The sequence below is a fragment of the Lynx rufus genome, unplaced genomic scaffold, assembly GCF_022079265.1.
Source record: "Lynx rufus isolate CCGP_SWC_20201006 ecotype Redwood Valley unplaced genomic scaffold, mLynRuf1.p SCAF_30, whole genome shotgun sequence".
NCBI classification, from domain to species: Eukaryota; Metazoa; Chordata; class Mammalia; order Carnivora; family Felidae; genus Lynx; species Lynx rufus.
Window position 1 is genome coordinate 8,518,978 of NW_025814846.1, and position 24,275 is coordinate 8,543,252.

General features: G+C 39.4%; 1 protein-coding gene across 2 annotated transcripts in view; it reads left to right on the forward strand.

Moving 5' to 3' along the window:
* Window positions 1-24,275, forward strand: part of ARHGEF9 (Cdc42 guanine nucleotide exchange factor 9) — a 133,941-nt gene that overhangs the window by 90,698 nt on the left and 18,968 nt on the right. Inside the window, exons 6-8 of one of the 2 annotated variants that reach the window (XM_047092575.1) lie at window positions 10,525-10,656; window positions 17,759-18,002; window positions 23,805-23,873. In XM_047092575.1, the coding sequence (XP_046948531.1) occupies window positions 10,525-10,656; window positions 17,759-18,002; window positions 23,805-23,873 (445 nt within the window). The remainder of the gene's footprint in view (window positions 1-10,524; window positions 10,657-17,758; window positions 18,003-23,804; window positions 23,874-24,275) is intronic. The other variant, XM_047092577.1, reaches the window with a different exon arrangement.

Genomic DNA, 24,275 nt, shown 5'->3' on the forward strand with positions numbered 1-24,275 from the left:
TTGCAGCTTATGTTTGGGAACTTAATTGTATATAATTATTATGACACCCCTACCCTCACAGACTGCTTGTGTAATACACAAAGGTCTGTTCCAGTTTACCATTAGACAATTGAATCCAAAAAGTCAGAGGAAACAGAAAAACCCAATGTGATGGAAGTAGCAAAAACATCTATTTAAAAGCAAAGGTGGCTTGATGAGACACACTTCTAGGACCAGGAGATTAAGTGTGGAGCTGGCTGGATTTGTTTTTTCTCTGCCCTCCTGTCAATAGGCAGCATTGAAAATAAACTGTATGAAAAGTATGGAACTTCCCTTGTCCGTTTTTCCCTGGATCTGCTTATGCCACAACCTCCCATCAGAACAATCAGCCTGTAACTATATGGGGTCTTGGCCACTGGGCTATTGAGATGAATGAGATGTGGCCTTGGTTTTCCAGTGGAGAAAACATGTTCCAGACAGAGGGAATAGTATGTGCAAAATCCTAGTAGAATGGAATAAAACAGAATTTCCATGGTGGAGGTGGGAGTGGGAGGGGATTGCATTTTGGGGGACAAGGCAAAGTAATTTATAGTGCAAGTGAGGTAGAGGAAGCAAAGGGTGAGATTTGAACTCTGAAAGGGCCGTGTTCCTTATGTGATCTGATTTGTGCTTTCAAGCAGCCATGTGAAGTGAACCAAGTGGGAACTGTTGTATTATCCATTGTTCATTTCTGTATGAGAAAACATACAGAGTGTTTAAGTTACTTCTCAAGGGCACAGAATGAGTTGATGGCAATACTGGGCTCAGAACCCAAGTTTTTTGAGAGTCTCACTTCAGAAATCGTCCAACATAGCTGGTTCTTCCACTAAGGATTGCCATTCTACTGTGGTTTGGTGGATTAGAACATGGGCTTTGGAGGGATTCTGGTCTGGATTCTGCAACTTTGGGGAAATTACTCCTAATTTTTCTGACTTTGTTTTTTTGGGGGTGATAACAGTGCATTCCTTATTGGGTTGCTGTATTAATAAGAATATGTGTGACACAGGATATAAATCACACAATAATGGTCAAGATAATAGCTAGCATTTCTGTAGAACTTACAGTGTGAAATGTACTTTCCTAAGCACTAATATATTAATTTACATAATCCTCACAACAGGCAAATGAGATTGATACTCTTATTACCCTAATTTTAATTTTTTAATATGAAATTTATTGTCAACTTGGTTTCCATACATCACCCAGTGCTCATCCCAATGGGTGCCCAACACTCAATACTCATCACACAACCTACCCTCCATCCTAGCCTCCATCAACCCTCAGTTTGTTCTCAGTTTTTAAGAACCTCATGTTTTGACTCCCTCCCTCTCTAATGTCTTTTTTCTTTTCCTTCCCCTCCCCATGGTCTTCTGTTAAGTTTCTCAGGATCCACATAAGAGTGAAACCATATGGTATCTGTCTTTCTATGTATGACATATTTCACTTAGCGGAACACTCGCCAGTTCCATCCACATTGCTACAAAAGGCCATATTACATTCTTTCTCATCACCACGTAGTATTCCATTGTGTATATAAACCACAACTTATTTATCCATTCATCAGTTGATGGACATTTAGGCTCTTTCCATAATTTGGCTATTGTTGAAAGTGCTGCTATAAACATTGGGGTAAAAGTACCCCTATGCATCAGCACTCCTATATCCCTTGGGTAAATTCCTAGCAGTGCTATTGCTGGGTCCTCATTTTTTGAGGAACCTACACACTGTCTTCCAGAGCGGCTGCACCAGTTTGCATTCCCACCAACAGTGCAAGAGGGTTCCCGTTTCTCCACATCCTCGCCAGCATCTATACTCCCCTGAATTGTTCATTGTAGCCACTCTGACTGGCGTGAGGTGGTATCTGAGTGTGGTTTTGATTTGTAATTCCCTCATGAGGAGCGACGTTGAGCATCTTTTCATGTGCCTGTTGGCCATCTGGATGTCTTCTTTTTTTAATTTTTTTATGTTTATTTCTGAGACAGAGAGAGACAAAGCATGAGTGGGGGAGGGGCAGAGAGACAGGGAGACACAGAATCAGAAGCAGGCTCCAGGCTCTGAGCTATCAGAACAGAGCCCAACGCGGGGCTCAAATTCACAAACCGTGAGATCATGACCTGAGCCGAAGACAGTCGCTCAACTGACTGAGTTACCCAGGCGCCCCTCTAGATGTCTTCTCTAGAGAAGTGTCTATTCATGTTTTCTGCCCATTTCTTCTCTCGATTATTTGCTTTTCAGGTGTGGAGTTTGGTGAGATCTTTATAGATTTTGGATAATAGCCCTTTCTGCAATATGTCATTTGCAAATATCTTTTCCCATTCCATTGGTTGCCTTTTAGTTTTGTTGATTGTTTCCTTTGAAACAATGCTTTGACGTGCAGAAGCATTTTATCTTCATGAGGTCCCAATAGTTCATTTTTGCTTTTAATTCCCTTGCCTTTGGGGATGTGTCAAGTAAGAAATTGCTATGGCTGAGGTCACAGAGGTGTTTTCCTACTTTCTCCTCTAGGGTGTTGATGGTTTCCTGTCTCACATTCAGGTCCTTTATCCATTTTGAGTTTGTTTTTGTGAATGGTGTCAGAAAGTGGTCGAGTTTCATCCTTCTACATGTTGCTGTCCAGTTGTCCCAGCACCATTTGTTAAAGAGACTGTCTTTTTTCCACTGGATATTCTTTCCTGCTTTGTCGATGATTAGTTGGATATAATTTTGTGGGTCTAGTTCTGGAGTCTATTCTATTCCATTGGTCTCTGTGTCTGTTTTTGTGCCAATACCATGCTGTCTTGATGATTACAGCTTTGTAGTGGAGGCTAAAGTCTGGGATTGTGATGCCTCCCGCTTTGGTCTTCTTCTTCAAAAGTACTTTGGCTATTCGTGGTCTTTTGTGGTTCCATACAAATTTTAGGATTGCTTGTTCTAGCTTTGAGAAGAATGCTGGTGCAATTTTGATTGGGATTGCATTGAATATGTAGATAACTTTGGGTAGTATTGACATTTTGACAATATTTATTCTTCCAATCCATGAGCACGTAATGTTTTTCCATTTCTATATATCTTCTTCAATTTCCTTTATAAGATTTCTAGAGTTTTCATCATACAGATTTTTTACATCTTTGGTTAGGTTGATTCCTAGGTATTTTATGATTCTTGGTGCAATTGTGAATAGGATCAGTTTATTTGTGTTTCTGTTGCTTCATTATTAGTGTATAAGAATGCAACTGATTTCTGTACATTGATTTTGTATCCTGCGACTTTGCTGAATTCATCTATCAGTTCTAGCAGACTTTTGGTGGAGTCTATCGGGTTTTCCATGTATAATCTCATGTCATGTGCAAAAAGTGAAAGCTTGACTTCATCGGTGCCAATTTTGATGCATTGATTTCCTTTTGTTGTCTTATTGCTGACGCTAGAACTTCTAACACCGTGTTAAGCAACAGCGGTGAGAGTGGACATCCCTGTCGTTTTCCTGATGTCAGGGGAAAGCTCTCAGTTTTTCCCCGTTGAGGATGATATTTGCCTTGGGCTTTTCATAAATGGCTTTTATGATGTTGAAGTGTGTTCCTTCAATCCCGACTTTCTTGAGGGTTTTTATTAAGGTAGGATGATGGATTTTGTCAAATGCTTTTTCTGCATTGATTGAGAGGATCATATGGTTCCTTTCTTTTCTTTTATTAATGTGATGTATCACATTGATTGATTTGAGAATGTTGAACCAGCCCTGCAGCCCAGGACTAATTCCCCCTTGATCATGGTGAATAATACTTTTTATATGCTGTTGAATTCGAATTGCTCTTCTCTTGTTGAGAATTTTTGCATCCATATTCATCAGAGATACTGGCCTGTAGTTCTCTTTTACTGGGTCTCTGGTTTAGGATTCAAAGTAATGCTGGCTTCATAGAATAAGTCTGGAAGTTTTCCTTCCCTTTCTATTTTTTGGAACAGCTTGAGAATGATAGGTATTATCTCTGCTTTAAATGTCTGGTAGAATTCCCCAGGGAAGCCATCTGGTCCTGGACTCTTATTTGTTGGGAGAATTTTGATAACTGATTCAATTTCTTTGCTGGTTATGGGTCTGTTCAAGTGTTCTATTTCTTCCTGTTTGAGTTTTGGAAGAGTGTGGGTGCTTAGGAATTTGTCCATTTCTTCCAGGTTGTCAAGTGTGCTGGCATATAATCTTTCATAGTATTCCCTGATAACAAGGGAATAACTGGTAATAAGTAATAATTGGAAATAAGTCCTTTTTCATTCATGATTTTATCTATTTGGGTCCTCTCCCTTTTCTTTTTGAGAAGCCTGGCTAGAGGTTTGTCAACTTTGTTTATTTTTTCAAAAAACCATCTCTTAGTTTCATTGATCTGCTCTACAGTTTGTTTTTTAGATTCTATATTTTTTTATTTCTGCTCTGATTTTTATTATCTCTCTTCTTCTGCTCGGTTTGGGGTGGCTTTGTTCTTCTGCTACTATTTCCTTTAGGTGTGCTGTTAGATTTTGTATTTGGGATTTTTCTTGTTTCTTGAGATAGGCCTCGATTGCAATGTATTTTCCTCTCAGGACTGCCATCGCTGCATCCCACAGCGTTTGGATTGTTGTCTTTTCATTTTCATTTGTTTCCATATATTTTTAATTTCTTACCTAATTGCCTGGTTGACCCATTCCTTCTTTAGTAGGGTGTTCTTTAACCTCCATGCTTTTGGAGGTTTTTCATACTTTTTCCTGTGGTTTATTTCAAATTTCATAGCATTGTTGTCTGAAAGTGTGCACGGTATGATCTCAATTCTTGTATACTTATGAAGGGCTGTTTTGTGACCCAGTATGTGATCTATCTTGGAGAATGTTCCATGTGCACTCTAGAAGAAAGTATATTCTGTTGCTTTGGGATGCAGAGTTCTGAATATATCTGTCAAGTACATCTGATGCAATGTATCATTCAGGGCCCTTGTTTCTTTATTGATCCTGTGTCTAGATGATCTATCCATTGTTGTAAGTGGAGTATTAAAGTCCCCTGCAATTACCACATTCTTATCAATAAGGTTGCTTATGTTTGAGATTGTTTTATATATTTTGGGGCTCCCATATTTGGCACATAGAGATATGTATAATTGTTAGCTCTTCCTGATGGATAGTCCCTGTAATTATTATATAATGCCCTTCTTCATCTCTTGTTACGGCCTTTAATTGAAAGTCTAGTTTCTCTGATATAAGTATGGCTACTCCAGCTTTCTTTCGACTTCCAGTAGCATGATAGATAGTTCTCCATCCCTCACTTTCAATCTGAAGGTGTCCTCAGCTCTAAAAAGAGTCTCTTGTGGAGAGAAAATAGATGGTTCTTTTTTTTTTTATCCATTCTGATACCCTATCTGTTTTAGTTGGAGCATTTAGTCCATTTACATTCAGTGTTATTATTGAAAGATATGGGTTTGGAGTCATTGTGATGTCTGTAGGTTTCATGCTTGTAGTGATGTCCCTGGTACTTTGCGGTCCTTGAAACATTTCACTCACAGAATCCCCCTTAGGATCTCTTGTAGGGCTGGTTTAATGGTGATGAATTCCTTCAGTTTTTGTTCCCAACTTCTTTGTTGGGAAGACCTTTATCTCTCATTCTATTCTGAATGACAGACTTGCTGGATAAAGGATTCTCGGCTGCATATTTTTTTTCTGTTCATCACATTGAAGATTTCCTGCCATTCCTTTCTGGCCTGCCAAGTTTCAGTAGATAAGTCTCCCACTAGTCTTATGGGTCTCCCTTTGTAGATTAGAGCGTGTTTATCCCTAGTTGCTTTCAGAATTTTCTCTGTATCCTTGTATTTTGCCAGTTTCACTATGATATGTCATGCAGAAGATCGATTCAAGTTATATCTGAAGGGAGTTCTCTGTGTCTCTTGGATTTCAATGCCTTTTTCCTTTCCCAGATCAGGGAAGTTCACAGCTATGATTTGTTCAAATACTCCTTCAGCCCCTTTCTCTCTCGCTTCTTCTTCTGGAATTCCTATGATTCGGATATTGTTGCGTTTGCATCACTTAGTTCTGTAATTCTCCCCTCAGACTCCTGGACTTTTTTATCTCTCTTTTTCTCAGCTTCTTCTTTTTCCATAATTTTATCTTCTACTTCACCTATTCTCTCCTCTGCCTCTTCAATCCATGCTATGGCCACCTATGAATTATTTTGCACTTCATTTATAGCATTTTTTAGCTACTCATGACTATTTCTTAGTCCCTTGATCTCTGTAGCAATAGATTCTCTGCTGTTCTCTATGCTTTTTGCAAGCCCAGTGATTAATTTTATGACTATTATTATAAATTCTTGTTCTGTTATATTGCTTAAATCATTTTTGATCAATTTGTTAGCTGTCGCTACTTCCTGGAGTTTCTTTTGAGGAGAATTCTTCCATTTTGTCATTTTGGGTAGTCCTTGGGGTGTCTCCAAAATGCGGGGCACTCCCCCTGTACTGTCCAGAGTAACTTGTGTAGGTGGGTGGGGCCACAGTCAGACTGGATGTCTTTCCCCAGCCCACTGCTGAGGCCACAGTCAGAATGGTGTGTACCTTATCTTCCTGTCTCCCAGGGGCAGGACTCACTGTGGAGTGGTGTGGCCCCTCTCTGGGCTACTTTCACACTGCCAGGCTTGTGGTGATGCTTTGATGGGATCTGGGGTATTAGCCGGGGTTGATCTGCAAGGTGCACAGTGGTGGGAAGGGCAGGCTTAGCTGGCTTTGCCTTAGGTGGTCCCCTTTCGGAGGGGCCCTGCAGCACTGGGAGGGAGGCAGATCCGTTGGAGGGATGGGTCCACAGAAGCACAGCTTTGAGTGTTTGCGCAGTGGGAGCAAGTTCCATGACAGGGATTGGGGTTTCAGCTGGGGGATGGAAGAGGGAGATGGCGCTTGCCAGTGCCTTTGTTCCCCACCGACGTGAGTTCTGTCTCCTGGGGCTCAACAACTCTCCCTCCCAGTGCACTCTCGCCCTCCCCGCTCTCCAAGAGCAGAGCCATTGACTTTTAACATTCCAGAGGTTAAGTCCTGCTGGCTGTCAGAACTCAAGGAGTCCAGGCCCTCTGCTTTTGCAAGCCAGACTCTGTGGCTCTGCCTTGCCGGGCGGGCTACCCCTCCACCGCCCCAGCTCCCTCCTGCCAGTCCGTGTAGCATGCACTGCCTCTCCACCCTTCCTACCCTCTTCTGTGGGCCTCTTGTCTATGCTTGGCTCCAGAGAGTCCTTTCTGCTAGTCTTCTGGTGGTTTTCTGGGTTATTTAGACAGATGTGGGTGGAATCTAAGTGATCAGCAGGACAAGGTGAGCCCAGCATCTTCCTACGTCGCCATCTTCCGTGTTCTTTCATTTTAATTTTATTAATGTTTATTCATTTTTGAGAGCTTGAGAGAGAGCGTGAGTGGGGAAGGGCAGAGGGAGAGGGAGACACGGAATCTGAAGCAGGCTCCAGGCTCTGAGCTGTCAGCACAGAGTGTGACACAGGGCTTGAACCCACAGACCATGAGATCATGACCTGAGCTGAAGTCAGATGTTTAACAGACTTGAGCCACCCAGGTGCCCCTGTTATTACCCTCATTTTAAGGATTAGGAAACTCAGTGTAGCACAGCCACATTGCGACCCTACCTTGGCACAATTTGACCCTTTATAGCATTGGAATTGGCTGGAATTGGCAGGACTTGGCTTCAGCCAGCACCAGTCTGGAGTTTCTGGTGCTCTTCTTTCCTCTTTCTTTGGAGACTGACCAAACCAGGAACAAGATGGACTTCTCTCTCCCTCTGGACTTACAGCCTTAGCAGAGTCAAGCTCCACTTGAAGCTCAATTAGTAATATTCTTTACATGTGTTTTATATCATTTTGATTGCATTTTTTGTAGAAATAAGGAAACCAACACACAGAGAGGATATGTGAGTTGCCTGGTATCAATCAGCTTGGTGAGCACAGGAGTATATTTCCCTTTCTCTCTCTCTCACTCTCTCTCTCTCTCCTGCCCTCGCTCCCTCCCTCTCTTCCTCTCTCCTTCCTTCCTCCCTTCCTTCCTTCCTTCCTTGTCTTTCTTTCCTTGTCTTTTCTTTCTTTCTTTCTTTCTTTCTTCTTTCCTTCTTGTTTTTTTTTCTTGGTGGCATTATGTGTGGCAAGTTTCTTTCTTTCTTTCTTTCTTTCTTTCTTTCTTTCTTTCTCTTTCTTATTTTTTTTTCCTTAGTGGAATTATGTGTGGCAAGTACTTAAAAAAAGAACTAGAATGCTCCTGTCTGTTATGGTAGGTGGACAAGATGATATTGAGTGGTATCCTGGTCCGATCATCCTCAGTTTAGCAAGTGTAATTTTAAAATTCATCCTTCCATTTGCAATGATGTGGATGAAGCTATAATGTATTATGCTAAGTGAAATAAGTAAGTCAGAGAAGACAAATAACATATGATTTCTCTCCTATGTGGAATTTAAGAAACAAAACAGATGAACACATGGTGGTGGGGGGGAACAAACCATGAGGGACTTTTAAAGACAGAGAACAAACTGAGGATTGTTGGAAGGATGTGGGTGAGAGGTGGGCTTTATGGGTGATGGGTATCAACGAGGGCACTTATGATAAGCACTGGGTGTTGTATGTGATGAATCACTGAATTCTACCCCTGAAGCCAATATTGCACTATATGTTAACTAACTAGAATTTAAATAAAAATTTGAAAAAGGAAAAAGAAGTCATCCTGAAAAAAAAAATGTTATCTTGGCCAACTTTGTTTGGCACTGACCCATTTTTATAGCTTTTTTCACTTTATACATATTCAAAGTGGACTGTGGCACATCTTCTGGCCTGCCTCAGGGTGGGACCTGGCAGACTGGTACCACTCTCAGCTCCTTATCCACCCAACAGGAAATTCCTGCACAAATCCCTCACCCTGTGGGCTTCCTGTCCCAGAAGTTCTGTTAGTATGTGGGCCTCTCAAGGGTGAATGTTTACTTAAGTTCCAAGATACCCATGAAATAGAGTTTGGAATCACAGTACTATCTCTTACCTTTCTTTTTGAGGTTATATTATGAGAAAACATTTCCACTGAGCTCCCCTTTTCCTTCTCATCCCTTAGACTGAAAAAGTGGTATGCTCAAGAACACCATTTCCAGCTACCCCTCTCTTTGGCCTACTGCCATGCCTAGCCTATTTGTTCTGACTGTTTATGGGGGGATGCATGGGGTCTACTGTAACCTTGACTTGAAACTTTTGGGTACAAAGCTTACATCTTAGAATTAGAGTATCAGGGCTAGGGCCTTGGATATCATCCTCATGTAGCTCATTTAATATCTGGAAAAACTGAAACCCAGAGAAAAGAAGGGACTGACTGGCTTAGATACATCATAATGTAGTGGAAAGAGTGAGCATACTTTCTGGAGCCACAGAATTGGGGTTGAGTTATGGGTCTCTAGCTAACAAGCTGGGTGACCTTAGCTGATCACCTGACATCTCTACCTTGGACTATAAAACGAGATTAAGAAATTCTCTCCCTCCCAGGGTTCTCTTGTGGCTTAGAAGGTTTAGAGTGAAGGTATGTAGCCCAATTTCTGATGCATATAGATGCTAATATTAATTCTCCTGAGTACTGGACCACTGGTCTTTTTCCTTATCTTCATACAAGTCCTAGAACACTCACCCCTATGCCCAGGGCTTTGCTGTGGTTTGCCTTGTATTCCATGAGTTCTGTGTACACCTGCATTAGTTTCCTCCACTGACTGTAAGCTCCTTGAGAATAGGGGACAAATCTGGATTGGCATCTGACATATATCTCCACATACCTCTGAGCTAGCAGAGGTGCTGTAAAAAAGGGGCCTTGGAAACTCTGTAGAATTGAATTAGCTAGGAGTTAAGTGTCTTGGTACTTTTTTGTCTTACTACGTAGCAAGGAGGAAAAGTCATTTCAGGCTGTGAATAACAGACCAAAGAATCATGTGATTGTAAAGTTTCCTATTTAATCGATATATTTTAGTGAACTGAGGGGAGAAGGAAAAAAAACAATTTTAAGACAGTGACTGTATTCTCTTTATCTCCATCTATCACTGTTTCCTTCTTGGCCTCCCCTATCCCCTTTTACTCATTGGGGAAGCAGAGAAACTTCTGTTATGTGCTTAGGCTTATTCTTCAAGTACAAGAAAGAGACTAAGAGACTAGATCTGGCATGAAGGACTGGTATAGAAAGATAAATTCATAGAGAAAAGGGAGGAGGAGGAAAAGAGAGAGATAATATGAACCTCATGGAACCAGAATGAACCTTGGTGCCTGTAGTGCTAGAAAGCAGCTGCCATAGAGGGACTATATAGCAGTCCTGGGTGGTAGGGCTCATTTGGCCTCAGGATAAACAAAAGTATGGGTCTTTCCAACTCTGGGACTTCCCAGGGGACCTTCTCTCTATCCCTCTCTCCCATCAGGCCTTTTCTCTACTCCTACTGCCCTAGTCTATGCCCAGCCTTAGGTGCTTCCAGGCAGGTGACAGGGCCATCCCTCCTTCCTGGCTGCCTCTCACTATCACATGTTCTTCCCAGGGTGAGGACATCCTAGACAGGAGCTCGGAGCTGATCTACACTGGGGAGATGGCCTGGATCTACCAGCCCTATGGCCGCAACCAGCAGCGGGTCTTCTTTCTGTTTGACCACCAGATGGTCCTCTGCAAGAAGGTAACCCCAACCCCTTCTTTCCTGAAGGAGATGGCCACCTCAGGAGCATAAGCCCCTCCCTCTCCATTATCCCCAGCTCCCAATGAAGTGGCCATTATAGTAGGTGGGGAAAGACATCAGTGGTTTCTAATTTTGTGACCGCTTCTTTAACTTTTGCTGTTTTCCCTCTTTGTCAATTTCCTTTTTAAAAATCTAGAATAAGACTTTGTTTTCTATCTTCTTGTCTTCCATGATGGCTGTCTCTGCTCCTCTGCATCTCATTGTCCTGTTAGTTTAGTTATGCATGTGTTTTGTTATTTTCTTCCTTAGATGATTATACTGGAAGTTAATTTGGTGCTTTGGGGATTTTTGTTTCCTTTTTTTTTTCCTTTCAATTTACTTTTTTTCTGAGGAGGGGAGGAGATCTCCTTTCCTCTCTCTTCAGGCATCCTCTAATGTTCCTACAGCCTGAAGTTGGCCTGAACAGCTTTTCCCCCTGTATTCTTTGTTTTTATTATACCATCCTGGACATACTCTGTTGTCCTCTGTGTCATAATTACTAGTTATTTATGTTGGTTTAATTGTATTCTGGAAGGATCAGGAATTACATAGAGTATGATAACGCTGGAGAAAGTTCAAGGAACTTCTGCAGTTGGGCCATTTCTTCTTTCACTGAAGGGCCGGACTTGGAGGATGAGCCATTTGTAACTCAGAAATGCAACAATAGCAAAAGAGACTGGGGATAGAGCACAAAGGAGATGGGGATTTGAAACCAGAACACATGGGTCCTAGACTCTACTGTCTCTAAACTTGGGCCAGTTTTTTAACTTTATCCCCTTATTTTCCTCAGTGCCAAATCAGGCTGATGATAGAATTCATCTCAGGAGGCTTTGAGGAGGATCACCTGAGGTAATGGGAAGTAATGAAGTATAGTGTTAAGAGCATGGGTTCTAGGGCCAGACAAAAGGGCACCAATTACCTTTTGTCCATGAGCCGTATGACCTTGGACAAATTCTCTGTGCCTAGTATTATCCCCTCATCTGCAAAATGGAAATAATAATGGTATCTATATAGAAGAGAGGCTGTGAGGTTAAATTAAACACTACATTTGCAGTGCCTGGCTCATAGTAAGTACTTAGTAAATGCTAGCTATTGATACTATTACTGTTTATTTGGTGTTAGTACGCATTCATTCAGCAAATCTTTGTTGGGAGGCAGTATATACAGTGATTAAACAGACACATATTACATTTTTTATTAAAAATTTTTAATGTTTATTTATTTTTGAGAGAGAGACAGAATGAGAGTGGGGGAGGTGTAGAGAGAGAGGGAAACTGAATGAGCCACCCAGGCTCCCCAAACAAGCACAGAGTTTAGAGCCAGGTAGTATGGACTCAAAGCCCAAGTCTACCATTTAGTAGCTTTTGTTTCTGGGTAAGTTAATGGTTCTATGTCTACATATCCTCATAAAATGGGGCTACAACAGTATGTACCTTGTAGGATTTTTGTGAAGATTATTTAAGTTAATAAATGCAAAGCATTTAGCTGCCAAGGGATGAATGCATAAAGAAAATGTGATACACACACACACACACACACACACACACACACACACTGTGTAATATTAGCTTAAAAAAGGAGATTTTGTCATTTGTGACAACATGGATCAACCTAGAGGATATTATACTAAAACAATAAGACAAAGAAAGGTAAATACTATATGCTCTTACTTACATGTGTAATCTAAAGCAGTTGAAGTCATAAAGGCAGAGAGTAGAATAGTGGTTGCTAGGGGCTGGTGGGGGTGGGGGAAATGGAGAGATATTGGTCAAAGAGTAAAATACTTTTTGTTATGCAAGATGAATAAGTTTTGGAGAGCTATTGTACAACATGGTATCCATAGCTAACAATACTGTATTGTATACTTGAAATTTGCTGAGAAAGCAGATCTTGTGTTCTCATCACACACACAGAAATAACCATATGAAAAAAAAGAAATAACCATATGAGATGATAGATAAGCTAATTAACTTGATAATCGTGATCATTTCACAATGTATACCTATATCAAAATATCACATTGTATACCTTAAGTATATATAATCTTTATTTGTCAAATATGCCTCAATAAAGCTGGGGAAAAATGCAAAGCATTTGAAATAGTGTCTGGCACATGATATATGCTAAGTGTTGACTGCTGCCGTTGTTGTTGCTGTTATTATTTTGTTATTAAGAATGTACTCTAGATATTGGAATATAATAATGAGAAATATAAGTCCTGTCCATGCCTTCCTCAAGATCTGGAGAGAAATCCCAAGGTGGTCCAGGCTAGTGGTGGGGAGTAAATAGGGTCCCTCTCTAAAAAGGGAAGACTTTACTGACAAGCAAGTGAGAGAGGCAGCAATCCTTAAGAGTTACAGGCCCCAGATTGCAGCATCTGTCACTTATACAAAATGTTTTACAGTGTCTTACTAAACCCCATGAATACCCAGTGAGACCAAATTCAAACTTCTCCCAGCTATTTGAATTATGTAATATCAGAAACTTGGATAGGCTCCTTGCTGGATCCATGGCTAGGCTTGGTGCTTGTCTGCAGACTGCCAGGGTCCTTCTGGAGAAGCACTGGCTCCCTTAATATCTTCCAACTTGGATGAGTGTAAGGGAAAAGGAGGAAGACTGGCATCCTATTAGCAACTATCCCATTTAGGCAGGGAACTTGTGATGACCAAATAACATCTGTACCAAGCACTTATTCACTGTGACCCTGTGAAAGCACTCAGACAATCATTAACAAGTGACTTTTGGGCAGCCTGGTCCCAATAGGACCTCAGGCAACCAGGGCTCAGGAGGGCTTTGTCCTCTTGCCATGTGCAGAAGCTGAGCAGAGACATTTCTGAGGCTTTGTCATCTGTCTTCCCCTGGACAACCCCTCAGTAAGGCAAAAACAAGGAAGAACTATTGGGCACAGCTTAAATGGACAGACTAAAAGCTGTGAAACAGAACTAATGCAACTCAGCAGTGTGGTGGCTGAATGTAAGTTGTGTAAGGGTCTTCATAATCACTGCTAGCATTCAGAGAAGGGAAACCACAGTGACGAGCTAGAGAAGGCAGTCAGGGAAGGCTTCTTTGAGGAGGAAGAATGTGTAAATTTGACCATGAAGGCTAGAACGATTGGAATAGGAGGCATTGTTGGAGGCAGGGAGGACACATTAGTATGAGCCTACGTATAGATCTGTGACAACCCCCACCCTGAAAGGATATATGGAATTTCCAAGGACAATGGTGTAGCTATATAAGTTTTAAAATATTCAGTTGCCTTTGCTTTATTTCTTTGTCACAATATTTAACTTATTTTGAAAATTTAAATGAACTAAAAGAAGCATTGAGATTTTTAGGTTTATCAAAAAGGAATTTTAAAGGCCTACAAAATATCAGTTGGGGAGCAAGAAAGCTCAGCACCATATTTATCAGACAAGGCTGGCCTCATGACCTGGAAGCTGCATGTTGAGATTTGAGATTTACAACAATTTTACAAGGTAAGGATGACTTGTCTAGTTTCATAGTTGAGAAAATTGGAAGTTCAGAGAGATAAAATGGCTTGCCCAAAACCACAGCTAGCAGGTTAAGCAGATAAAACTCAAACCCAGGGCTTTACACTCTAACTCACACTCTTTTTGTGCATGTTACATGCAGCTTTTTGGCCTTAGCTACCATTTCTGATGGGAATTTTTGAACAGTGGGTCATTCTTTTTTTTTTTTTTAATTTTTTTTTCAACGTTTATTTATTTTCGGGACAGAGAGAGACAGAGCATGAACGGGGGAGGGGCAGAGAGAGAGGGAGACACAGAATCAGAAACAGGCTCCAGGTTCTGAGCCATCAGCCCAGAGCCCGACGCGGGGCTCGAACTCCCGGACCGCGAGATCGTGACCTGGCTGAAGTCGGACGCTTAACCGACTGCGCCACCCAGGCACCCCACAGTGGGTCATTCTTAATGAATCCTATCACATTCCTACACCTCAGTTTATGACTAAGCTGATGCCTGAAAACTCATGTTCAACCCTCTAGGGAGCTAGAAAGAGCAGGCAAAGGGAGAACCTTAACCACACACATCTCTAGTCTTGCTTCCCTACCACAGAAACAGAATTCTCTCAAGTTTCTTGTTATCCTTAAATACCTAAAGAAACAATAGGAGTTTCAGTTGATGCTTTTAATTTAGCTCCAAGATCACATAAATTCTTTCCATTTTTTTTTTTGAAACCAGTAAAGGTTTTTAAAGCTGACAATGATTATGACACACCAACTGAGAGACAAAGAAAGCTGCAGGTGATGCTGGCAGGCTGGGTCCAGGGACCTGAAGGGTTACTGCAGGATCAGCCAAGAGGGTTCTTGGCTTCACAAATGATGGAAATCAAATGTGAGCCAGCAGGAGGGTGAAAGCAAAGTTTATATATATATATATAGAGAGAGAGAGAGAGAGAGAGAGAGAGCGCGCGCAGATACAGAGTGTCTGGGAGACTCAAAAGGAAAGGGGGGAGTCTCATCTTTGTTCAGGGTCTGGGGGCAGTTATTGAGGTTTATGTGTCCTCTAAGGCATTCAGGTACCAGTTAGAACAAAGATGAGGGCCCCGGTATTATTCCTCGGAGACAGGGGGCCTTGGCATTGAGATGTCTAGCTACAGTTGTCTGGAATACGCATATAATAGCTGTCCAGTCATTCTGTCCTTGTCATTTCTTAGATGTTACTTATTCTAGAGAAATCATTAACTCCTTGTCCCTTACAAGGAGGGCATATGCTGTTTGCATTATAAGGCATGTGTAAAGTGAGGTGGGGATACAGGTCCTAGTGAAAATAGAAGCAGGAAAGGGAGCTAAAAGCAGATTTTATTGAGTTCTTCAGTTCCCTTGTCTCACAGGTGAAATTGGGAATAGAAGGGAGGTTAAAGCTTCCTATATTCTAGTCAGGTAAGCACCCACCTATTAGCTGTGTGGTCCAGACCTGGCTTCTCAGGTCTATGTGTATCTGTATTAAGTATTGTAAGGCATGTTTCAGGCCTTTATGAGATCAAACTAGGTCACATCAAGCCATTCTCCTTAGCGTGTCCTGATTTTATAGTTAGATTAGACTGACAGGGCCCACTGTTTATCCATAAGTCTCACAAAGTGTTCTTGAGGATTGTGAAAGTCTGCACGTGGCAACCACCCCATCCTTTTGTTCAGGACTGAACTTGTCCACTTTGAGCATGGTAAAAGAAACCCAGACTCTAAAGCAAGCTTGGAGCAAAACTGGCCCACTCTGTATAGCTGACCTTTTTCTCTCTTGTGAACTTGATGCCATGGAACCCAACAGATCAGAACCCATCTATACTCACAGCTTATTTATATGCACAATCATTATGGGAGGAAAAAGAACAATGTGGAGGTTGTTTTTTGCAAAGCAATTCAACAACACCTATATTTCACAGCCTGGGTCTTCGAAGATTGACAGAGCTATGTTGGGAATTCTTAAGGGCAGCCTTCCCCAGACATACCAAAAAGCCCAGTTTACCCTACATTGTGAAGAGTTAGGATTGCAAAAGCAAATTCTTTGCAGGTAGCCTGCAGCTGAGAAGTGAGGCATGCAAGGCAATTCAGCAGAATGGGAGCAGTTTAACCAAACTGTATAATGTTAATAAAAGTTAATGAGCATTTCTGATTCTGTCAAATTGCCTAAAGGCCAAATATAGGCAGACAGGAGGGATAGTTTGTGAGAACAAGTTGGCCAGTGAAGACATCCATCAGGACAGGGCTCATGAGACCTCCTTGGCCAGACTCAGCCACACCACACATCCCAGCAGTAGATGTGTTCTCAGGGGAAGCTGAGGGCAGTGCTAAGAGGGTGAGGGCAGAAAGACACTTATACTTTACATGCCACAGGTCCACAAGTCATATCATCCATCTCTCTGGTTTTCTTTTTTTTTAATTTATGAAATATAACATTCAAAAAGATACAAAATAATATAATGGGCACCTATGTACTTACTATACAACTTAAGAAATAATTCATTACAAATACATTCTTTCCCCTCTCCCTCTCTGCTCCCTCCCTTTTCCTTCCTTCCGTTTTCCCATTCTCCTCTCTGTACTCTTTTGAATTTGGCCTGTGTCATTGTCATATTTTTTTTATATAATTTCTGTATCTCTAAACATTATGTGGCATTTCTTTGTAGCTGTTTAAACCTTATATAAGTGTAATATATGTAGATGAGATAAAACTGTATACAAAAGTAACCAGGGGAATGATTGAGCGTGGGATTTAAGGTTGCTGTGGCATCATAGCTTTTGGTGGCAGTTTCACCAAAACTTAATATATTAAGTATTAAAAGTAAATACTTAGAGAAATAAGAGTACCTTGTATGGACTAATGATGACTGTATTAATTAATACATGAGAGTATTAATCCAATTCTGTATACCAGAGAGTAAAACAACAATAATACTGTTTGTATCCATCCATAACTTTTATTTTTCTCATGCAATAAGATTTGTGAAATTTATTCATCAATGTATGAAGCTTTTTATTCAATCTTACCCCCATTTCTCCTGCCAGACTAGGCCTTCTCCAAAATTCCCCGGAGTACAAAGTGTTCAACCCTCTCCATGTAATCTTTCCTGGCCAGCACAGGCTGTGGCCACCTTGCTATTCTTAACCACTCATACCTACTCTGATATGCAGGTCTCACTTGCTGGCTTGAATTCCTAAGTATACCTCAGGCAACCATCCAGCTTATTTCATACTTCTAGAAGGCTTACAAATATTTTGGAAAAGAAAAGGCCTATGCTAGCAATGCTTGTGTGGCTTACTGCTTCCTACTTCCCATCAGAGTCTTACAAACACATACAAGGATTGATACTGGAGTCTGAGAGTTTTTGGATGTAGGACAAAGGCTTTCTGTAAGAGCATCTTCTAACCAACCTGTCAATGTCATAATGCTAAGCTAACTTGCCTAAATTTGACCAAAATAACCCCTATTAGTACTTCAAATCAGTGGAAGTCTTAGCGTCCTACTGTGCCCGTGTGCCATCTCTCCTGGTACCTACTGTCCACATACCTCCAGTATAAAGCCTTTTCTTCCTTCCCACCTAGGACCTGATCCGAAGAGACATCTTGTACTACAAAGGCCGCATTGACATGGATAAATATGAGGTAGTTGACATTGAAGATGGCAGAGATGATGACTTTAATGTCAGCATGAAAAATGCCTTCAAGCTTCACAACAAGGAGACTGAGGAGATACATCTATTCTTTGCCAAGAAGCTGGAGGAGAAGATACGCTGGCTTAGGGCTTTCAGAGAAGAGAGAAAAATGGTACAGGAAGATGAAAAAATTGGTAAGTGACCTGAGAGGAGAAAGAAGAATATGGCTATGAAGAACATAGAGGAATTGAATTAGTTTTCATTTTTCTAGAAACAGATGGAAGACTTCTGTTGCAAACTGACCTAATCCACTTTGGTGGTTTCCTATTATCAGGTCCTTTTTGGCAGATACCAGTAGTTTCTACTAGTCAGGGTTAAATGAGAGTTATAATTTGGCCTCCCTTACAGTCTCTTGACTAGATAAAGCTATTACACTGAAAGCAAACCTCAACCTCAATTCTCCCAAACATACAAACATTTATTAGCAAACAAACACAAAAACAGTCATACAACCTGTCCTATCATCTCAATGAAGTCCCAGTTCTGTTCTTAGATACATGGCAGCATCTTTTGTGTAAAGGTTAGTCAAGGAAGAGTTGGTGATATAACAACAGCATTCAACTAACTTTCTAGTAAGAATCTGGTGACAAAATCCTCTGATGGGGGACAAAGCATAGCACCTGTTTTCAATCTTGACCTGAGGCTTCCTTCTGCAGGGTACAGGATATGGGGCTCACTGGATTTTTATGCCCAGTTCTTATGAAGGCTAAAGAGCCTGTAAGACATTTGTGGCTAGTACACATCTTGAATAACATTAATTTTACCACTGAAAATTCATTTTTAGCATGTATTAGGCTAACTAGGCCTCCTGCATTAAGATGACTGAACTGCTGGTAATAATGGCCTCTGGAGCAAATAATTCTGAGTGTTTAATATGTTAACAAATCACCTCTTCAGTGTGTATACCAGATTAGGGCACGTCAGATGTTAAGTAAATGCCCTGAGAGCATAGATTAAAATTAATGTGCATGTATATATCACACTGTCTGTATGAAAGTGTTTTAAGTAAATGGTAGAAAATATAACTGAGTCTAAAACCATGATCACTTGCATGATTTAGAGTCCCACTAAACCATACATTTTTGGCTTTAAACAGATTGTTCCCCTTTTTGAAAGAGTATATAATTAGTAGAGAGAGTTTTAATGGTGCTTTCCAAATGTGGGATTTAGGTCCCCTTGACTATAGCTTTGTGGTTTACAAAGTACTATCTGGACTCTTGCTCATGGTCCTGCCATTTTGGCATAAAAATACCAAACAGCCAGAATTTTTAATTCCCTGAGAAGACACAGTTTCTGTTTTTGTCCATCCTTAATGAGAGTGGAATTTTATATTAAAACACTTGTATGTTCAAGCTGGTATAAAATGCCTCTAGAAAAATGGGCCTACCCATTGAATCCTAATGCAAATGGATTCTTCTGTCCTTCAGTGTCGGTGATTTAAATGGTTGAAAGATAAGGAAGGATGATCAGAAAGACACTGCTTAGTCTAATCCTAGTCTTTTCCTTATGTTTGGGGTAGAGTGCATATTAATAATTCACTTTGAATCCCACTGAAGTCAAATTGCTTTTAACATACAAGCACTGCAATGGGACATGATGTGGAGTTGTACAGGAATGCTACTTGACTGCTTCTCTCAATGGTAGGCAGCAGCAGCCTCTGATACCACTTAGGTTGTTAGAGCTATTAAAGGAATTGTCTTAGTATGCTTTATGTAGACCCTAGATGAACTGGAAGATCCCCACCATTCCCTCTGATTCCACCATGATATCTCCCACACAATGCCCTAATAACCTGTAACTTTAAGAATCTGCTTCTAATAGAAAAGCTTCCAGAAGTTAGTTTATTTTTTAATTTTTTTAGGTTCTTCTTTAAATTCCAGTTAGTTAACATACAGCATAATATTAATTTCAGGTGTAAAATTTAGTGATTCAGCACTTTCATACCATACCTCATACTCATCATAAGTGCACCCCTTAGTCCACATCACCTATTTAACCCATCTGCCCGATGACCTCCCCTCTGGTGACAATTGGTTTATTCTCTATAAAGAGTCTGTTTTTTGGTTTGCCACTCTCTTATTTTCCCCTATGATCATTTGTTTTGTTTATTAAATTCCACATGAGTGAAATCACATGGTATTTGTCTTTCTCTGACTTATTTTGCTTAGCATCAGACTCTATAGCTACACCCACCAATGGAATATTACTCAGCCATAAAAAAAGAATGAAATAAAAGAATGAAATCTTGCCATTTTCAGCAAAGTGGATGGAGCTACAGAAATTACTTTCTGACAGACCTATGGTTATCTTTTTGAAAACATTATTTTTTTCTAATTATAATAACACTTTTATTTAGGCAATTTTGGAGAAAAACAGAAAAATACAAGAAAAAATAAAAATAACACAAGAGCATTCTACCCAGAGACAGATAACTTTTATAAAAATTTTCATATATTTCCTTCCTATGTGTTTTAAGTATGTCTAAATAAAAAAAAATAGGACTAGGATTGCTGATTCTTTCTTTCTGTCTCCCCCAAACTACCTCTCCATGATGAATAGTTCTAATTTTATATCTTTATTTTGCACTTAAAATCATATCATTAGCATTTCCCTATGTCAGTTAATATTTTTAATCATTATTTTTATGGCTGCCACATAAATTTATCATAATTTTATTTTTACTTTCTAATTATAAAACAAATACATGGCCGTAATAACCATTTAACACATACTAAAATGTAATAAATTTTAGCATTATTTTCCCTTCTCTGTCACTCCTATGCTGTGTGAGATAATCAGTATAAATTTGGTATGCCTAGTTCCATACTTATGTTCATATAAACATATATACACGTAAGACTTTTCAAAAAATTTACTTACAAAAATTATACCAAACATATTATTCTGCAACTTGTTTTTTAAAGCCTAATTTATCATAAGGAACTCTTCAGGTGAAGAATATAGACTATAACTATAACTTCTTCTATCAGTGTTCAAACAGAGAAACACAACACATAGGAGAAGCATTATTATTTAAGAAATTTATTATAAAGAACTGACTGATATGATTGCAAAACTTGGCTAAGCAACTCCAAAATCTATGGAGCAGGAAGTCAGAATGCAAGATCATGGGCAGGCTCAAACTCAAAGGCATAGTTCAAAGCTGTCATCTGTAGGCAGGAAGATCATGACAAGGATGGGACTCTGCATACATAGACTGAAGCTGAGACAGAATTTCTCCCTTCTGGAGATACCTCAACCCTGTTTTTTTTAAGCAGTAAAAACACCATGAGTTCTATGCTGTTAACAAAATTTTAAGTGCATAATATAGTAATGTTAACCATAGGCTCAATGTTGTACAGCAGATTTCTAGAACTTATTCATATCTTATATAAATGAATCTGGAGTTTTGATAGGATTCCTTTGAATTTGTAGATGGCCTTTGGCAGAATGGATATTTTAACAATATTAAGTCTTCCAGTACAAAATGAAAGGCCAATATCCCTGATGAACGTACATGAAAAAAATTCTTAATAAAACAGCAACAGACAGAATTCAGCAGCACAATAAAAGGATCATAAATCATGAACAAGTAGGATTTATCCCTGGGATGCAATGATAGTTTAACATATGTAAATCAATTAATGTGATACATCACTCTAATGAAAGATAGAAATCACATGATCACATCTATAGATGCAGAAAAATGATTTGATGTAATTTATCATTATTTCATGATAAAAAACTCACAGCATGGGGCGCGTGGGTGGCGCAGTCAGTTAAGCGTCGGACTTCAGCCAGGTCACGATCTCGCGGTCCGTGAGTTCGAGCCCCGCGTCGGGCTCTGGGCTGATGGCTCAGAGCCTGGAGCCTGTTTCCGATTCTGTGTCTCCCTCTCTCTCTGCCCCTCCCCCGTTCATGCTGTGTCTCTCTCTGTCCCAAAAATAAAATAAAAAACGAAAAAAAAAACTCACAGCAAACTATGTATAGAATGAATTTACCTGAACATAATAAAGGCTATATATGAAAGGCCCCACAGCTAGCATCATACTCAAGGGGGAAAAACTGAAAGCTTTTTTTCTTAGATCAGTTCTAAGACAAAGATGCCCATTTTCACCATTTCTATTCAACATAGTAGTGGAAGTCATAGCCAGAGAAAATTAGGCTAGAAGAAAATAAAAGGCATTCAAATGGGAAAGGAAAAAGTAAAATTATTACTGTTTGTAGATGACATTATCTTATAAGTAGAAAACCTTTAAAACACCACAGAAATACTTTTATGTCTAATAAATGAATTCAGTACAATTGCAGGATACAAAATCAACATACAAAAATCAGTTGTGTTTCTAAATACTAACAATGAACTATCTGAAAAAAAAATAAGCAAATACAGTAGTCCCAATTATAATCACATCAAAATGGATATAATAGGAATAAACTTAACCAAGAAGGTGAAAGATTTCTACACCAAAAATTATAAACCCTTGCTGAAAGAAATTAAAGAACACATAATAGACTTAATATTGTTAAAATATCTATTTTACCCAATGCCATCTACAGATTCAATGTGATCTTAACCAAACTCCAATATTATTTTTTTACAGAAATAGAAAACACAATCCTAAGATTCATGTGGAACCACAAAAGAACCATAATAGCTAAAAATATTTGAGAGAAAGAACAAAGCTGGAGGCATAATACTTCCTGATTCAAAATATATTAAAAGCTACATTATTTAAAACAGTATGGTACTGATATAAAGACAGACATATAGACCAGTGGAATAGGATAGAAAGACTAGAAAAAAACCCATACATATACAGTCAACATATCTTTGACAAGGGTACCAAGAATATACAATTGGGAAAAGATGGTTTCTTCAATAAATGGTGCTGGGAAAACTGGATATCCACATGCAAACCAAAGAAATTGAACTCCTACCTTACACCATACACGAAAACTAACTCAAAATGTATAAAAGACTTAATTGTATGACCCCAAACCTTAAAACTTCTAGAAGAAAACATAGGGAAAAAGCTTCTTGGCATTGATCTTAGCAATGATTGTTTGGATATGAAGCACAGGCAACAAAGCAAAATTGTGTCATAATAAAGTGCTTTTACACTGCAAAGGAAACAATGAAAAGGCAACCGAAAGCATCAAAAAATATTTGCATAATATATATATATGTGTATATATATAAATTATATAAGAGGTTAATTTCCAAAACATATAGGGATATCCTACAACTCAATAGGAAAATATCAAATAACTTAATTTTAAAAATAGGCAAAGAAGGAGTGCCTGGGTGGCTCAGTCGGTTAAGCATATAACTTCTGCTTAGATCATAATCTCACAGTTTGTGAATTCGAGCGAGCCCTGCGTCGGGTTCTGTGCTGACAGTTCAGAGCCTGGAGCCTGCTTTGGATTCTGTGTCTCCCTCTCTCTCTGCCCCTCCCCTCCTTGCACTCTGTCTCTCTGTCTCCCAAAAATAAATAAACATTAAAAATTTTTTAAATGGATAAAGGACTTGAATAGACATTTCTATTATTTCATTACTTTTTTGCCATTTGATTTTTTTCTTCCATTTGAAACTTTACACAAATTTTCGGTTTTAATATTTTATATTTTGACTCATTATTTCCTTGTCTTTGTTTTTGCTTTTGGTTGTGAAATATTTTTCTACTTTATGCCATAGTTTATTCACCCCTTCTTCATTTACCATCATCTTAACTCATATTCTCACATTTCTTTTGCCTCTCTATACTGTGAAAAACATTTTTGTAGCTGAATATTTGTTCAAGCTTCTCACCATTTATTTATCAAGACTTTTGATATATCTTGCCAAAATTACTATTTCAGAAAAGTTGTACTATTTTATACATTTGAAAAGGTCTGTGTTTCTTGTAACAAAGTCATGTATTTTTATATTATAGGCTTTGAAATTTCTGAAAACCAGAAGAGGCAAGCTGCAATGACTGTGAGAAAAGTCCCTAAACAAAAAGGTAAAGCTGCTTTTACCCCACCAGCTCTACTTTCTTTGTGAGAGTGTGAAGCCATAAACTATGTGATTGCAAATCCCCAGGCTTGTTTCCATGTGAAAGCTAATTTGGGATGGTGGGGGAGTGTCTGGGTTTCCAGGTGTTCCTGATAATGTAGCAAATGGTCTTAAAGGCATAAGGTTTAGGAATAAATAGTGTAAGGTAGTTATGTCCAAAGATAGTTCATTGGGGACAGGAAAAAATAAAATTTGTTTCCTTTTATTTTTATGTAAGTAAAAGAAAGAAACTAAACTTCACTCACAAATTAGAGACTGATGAACAATAGTAACTGTGTAAATTTTATTAATAAGTACAAATATATTTGGAATATATACACAATTTTCCTTAATTTGTTTGGGGGCATTT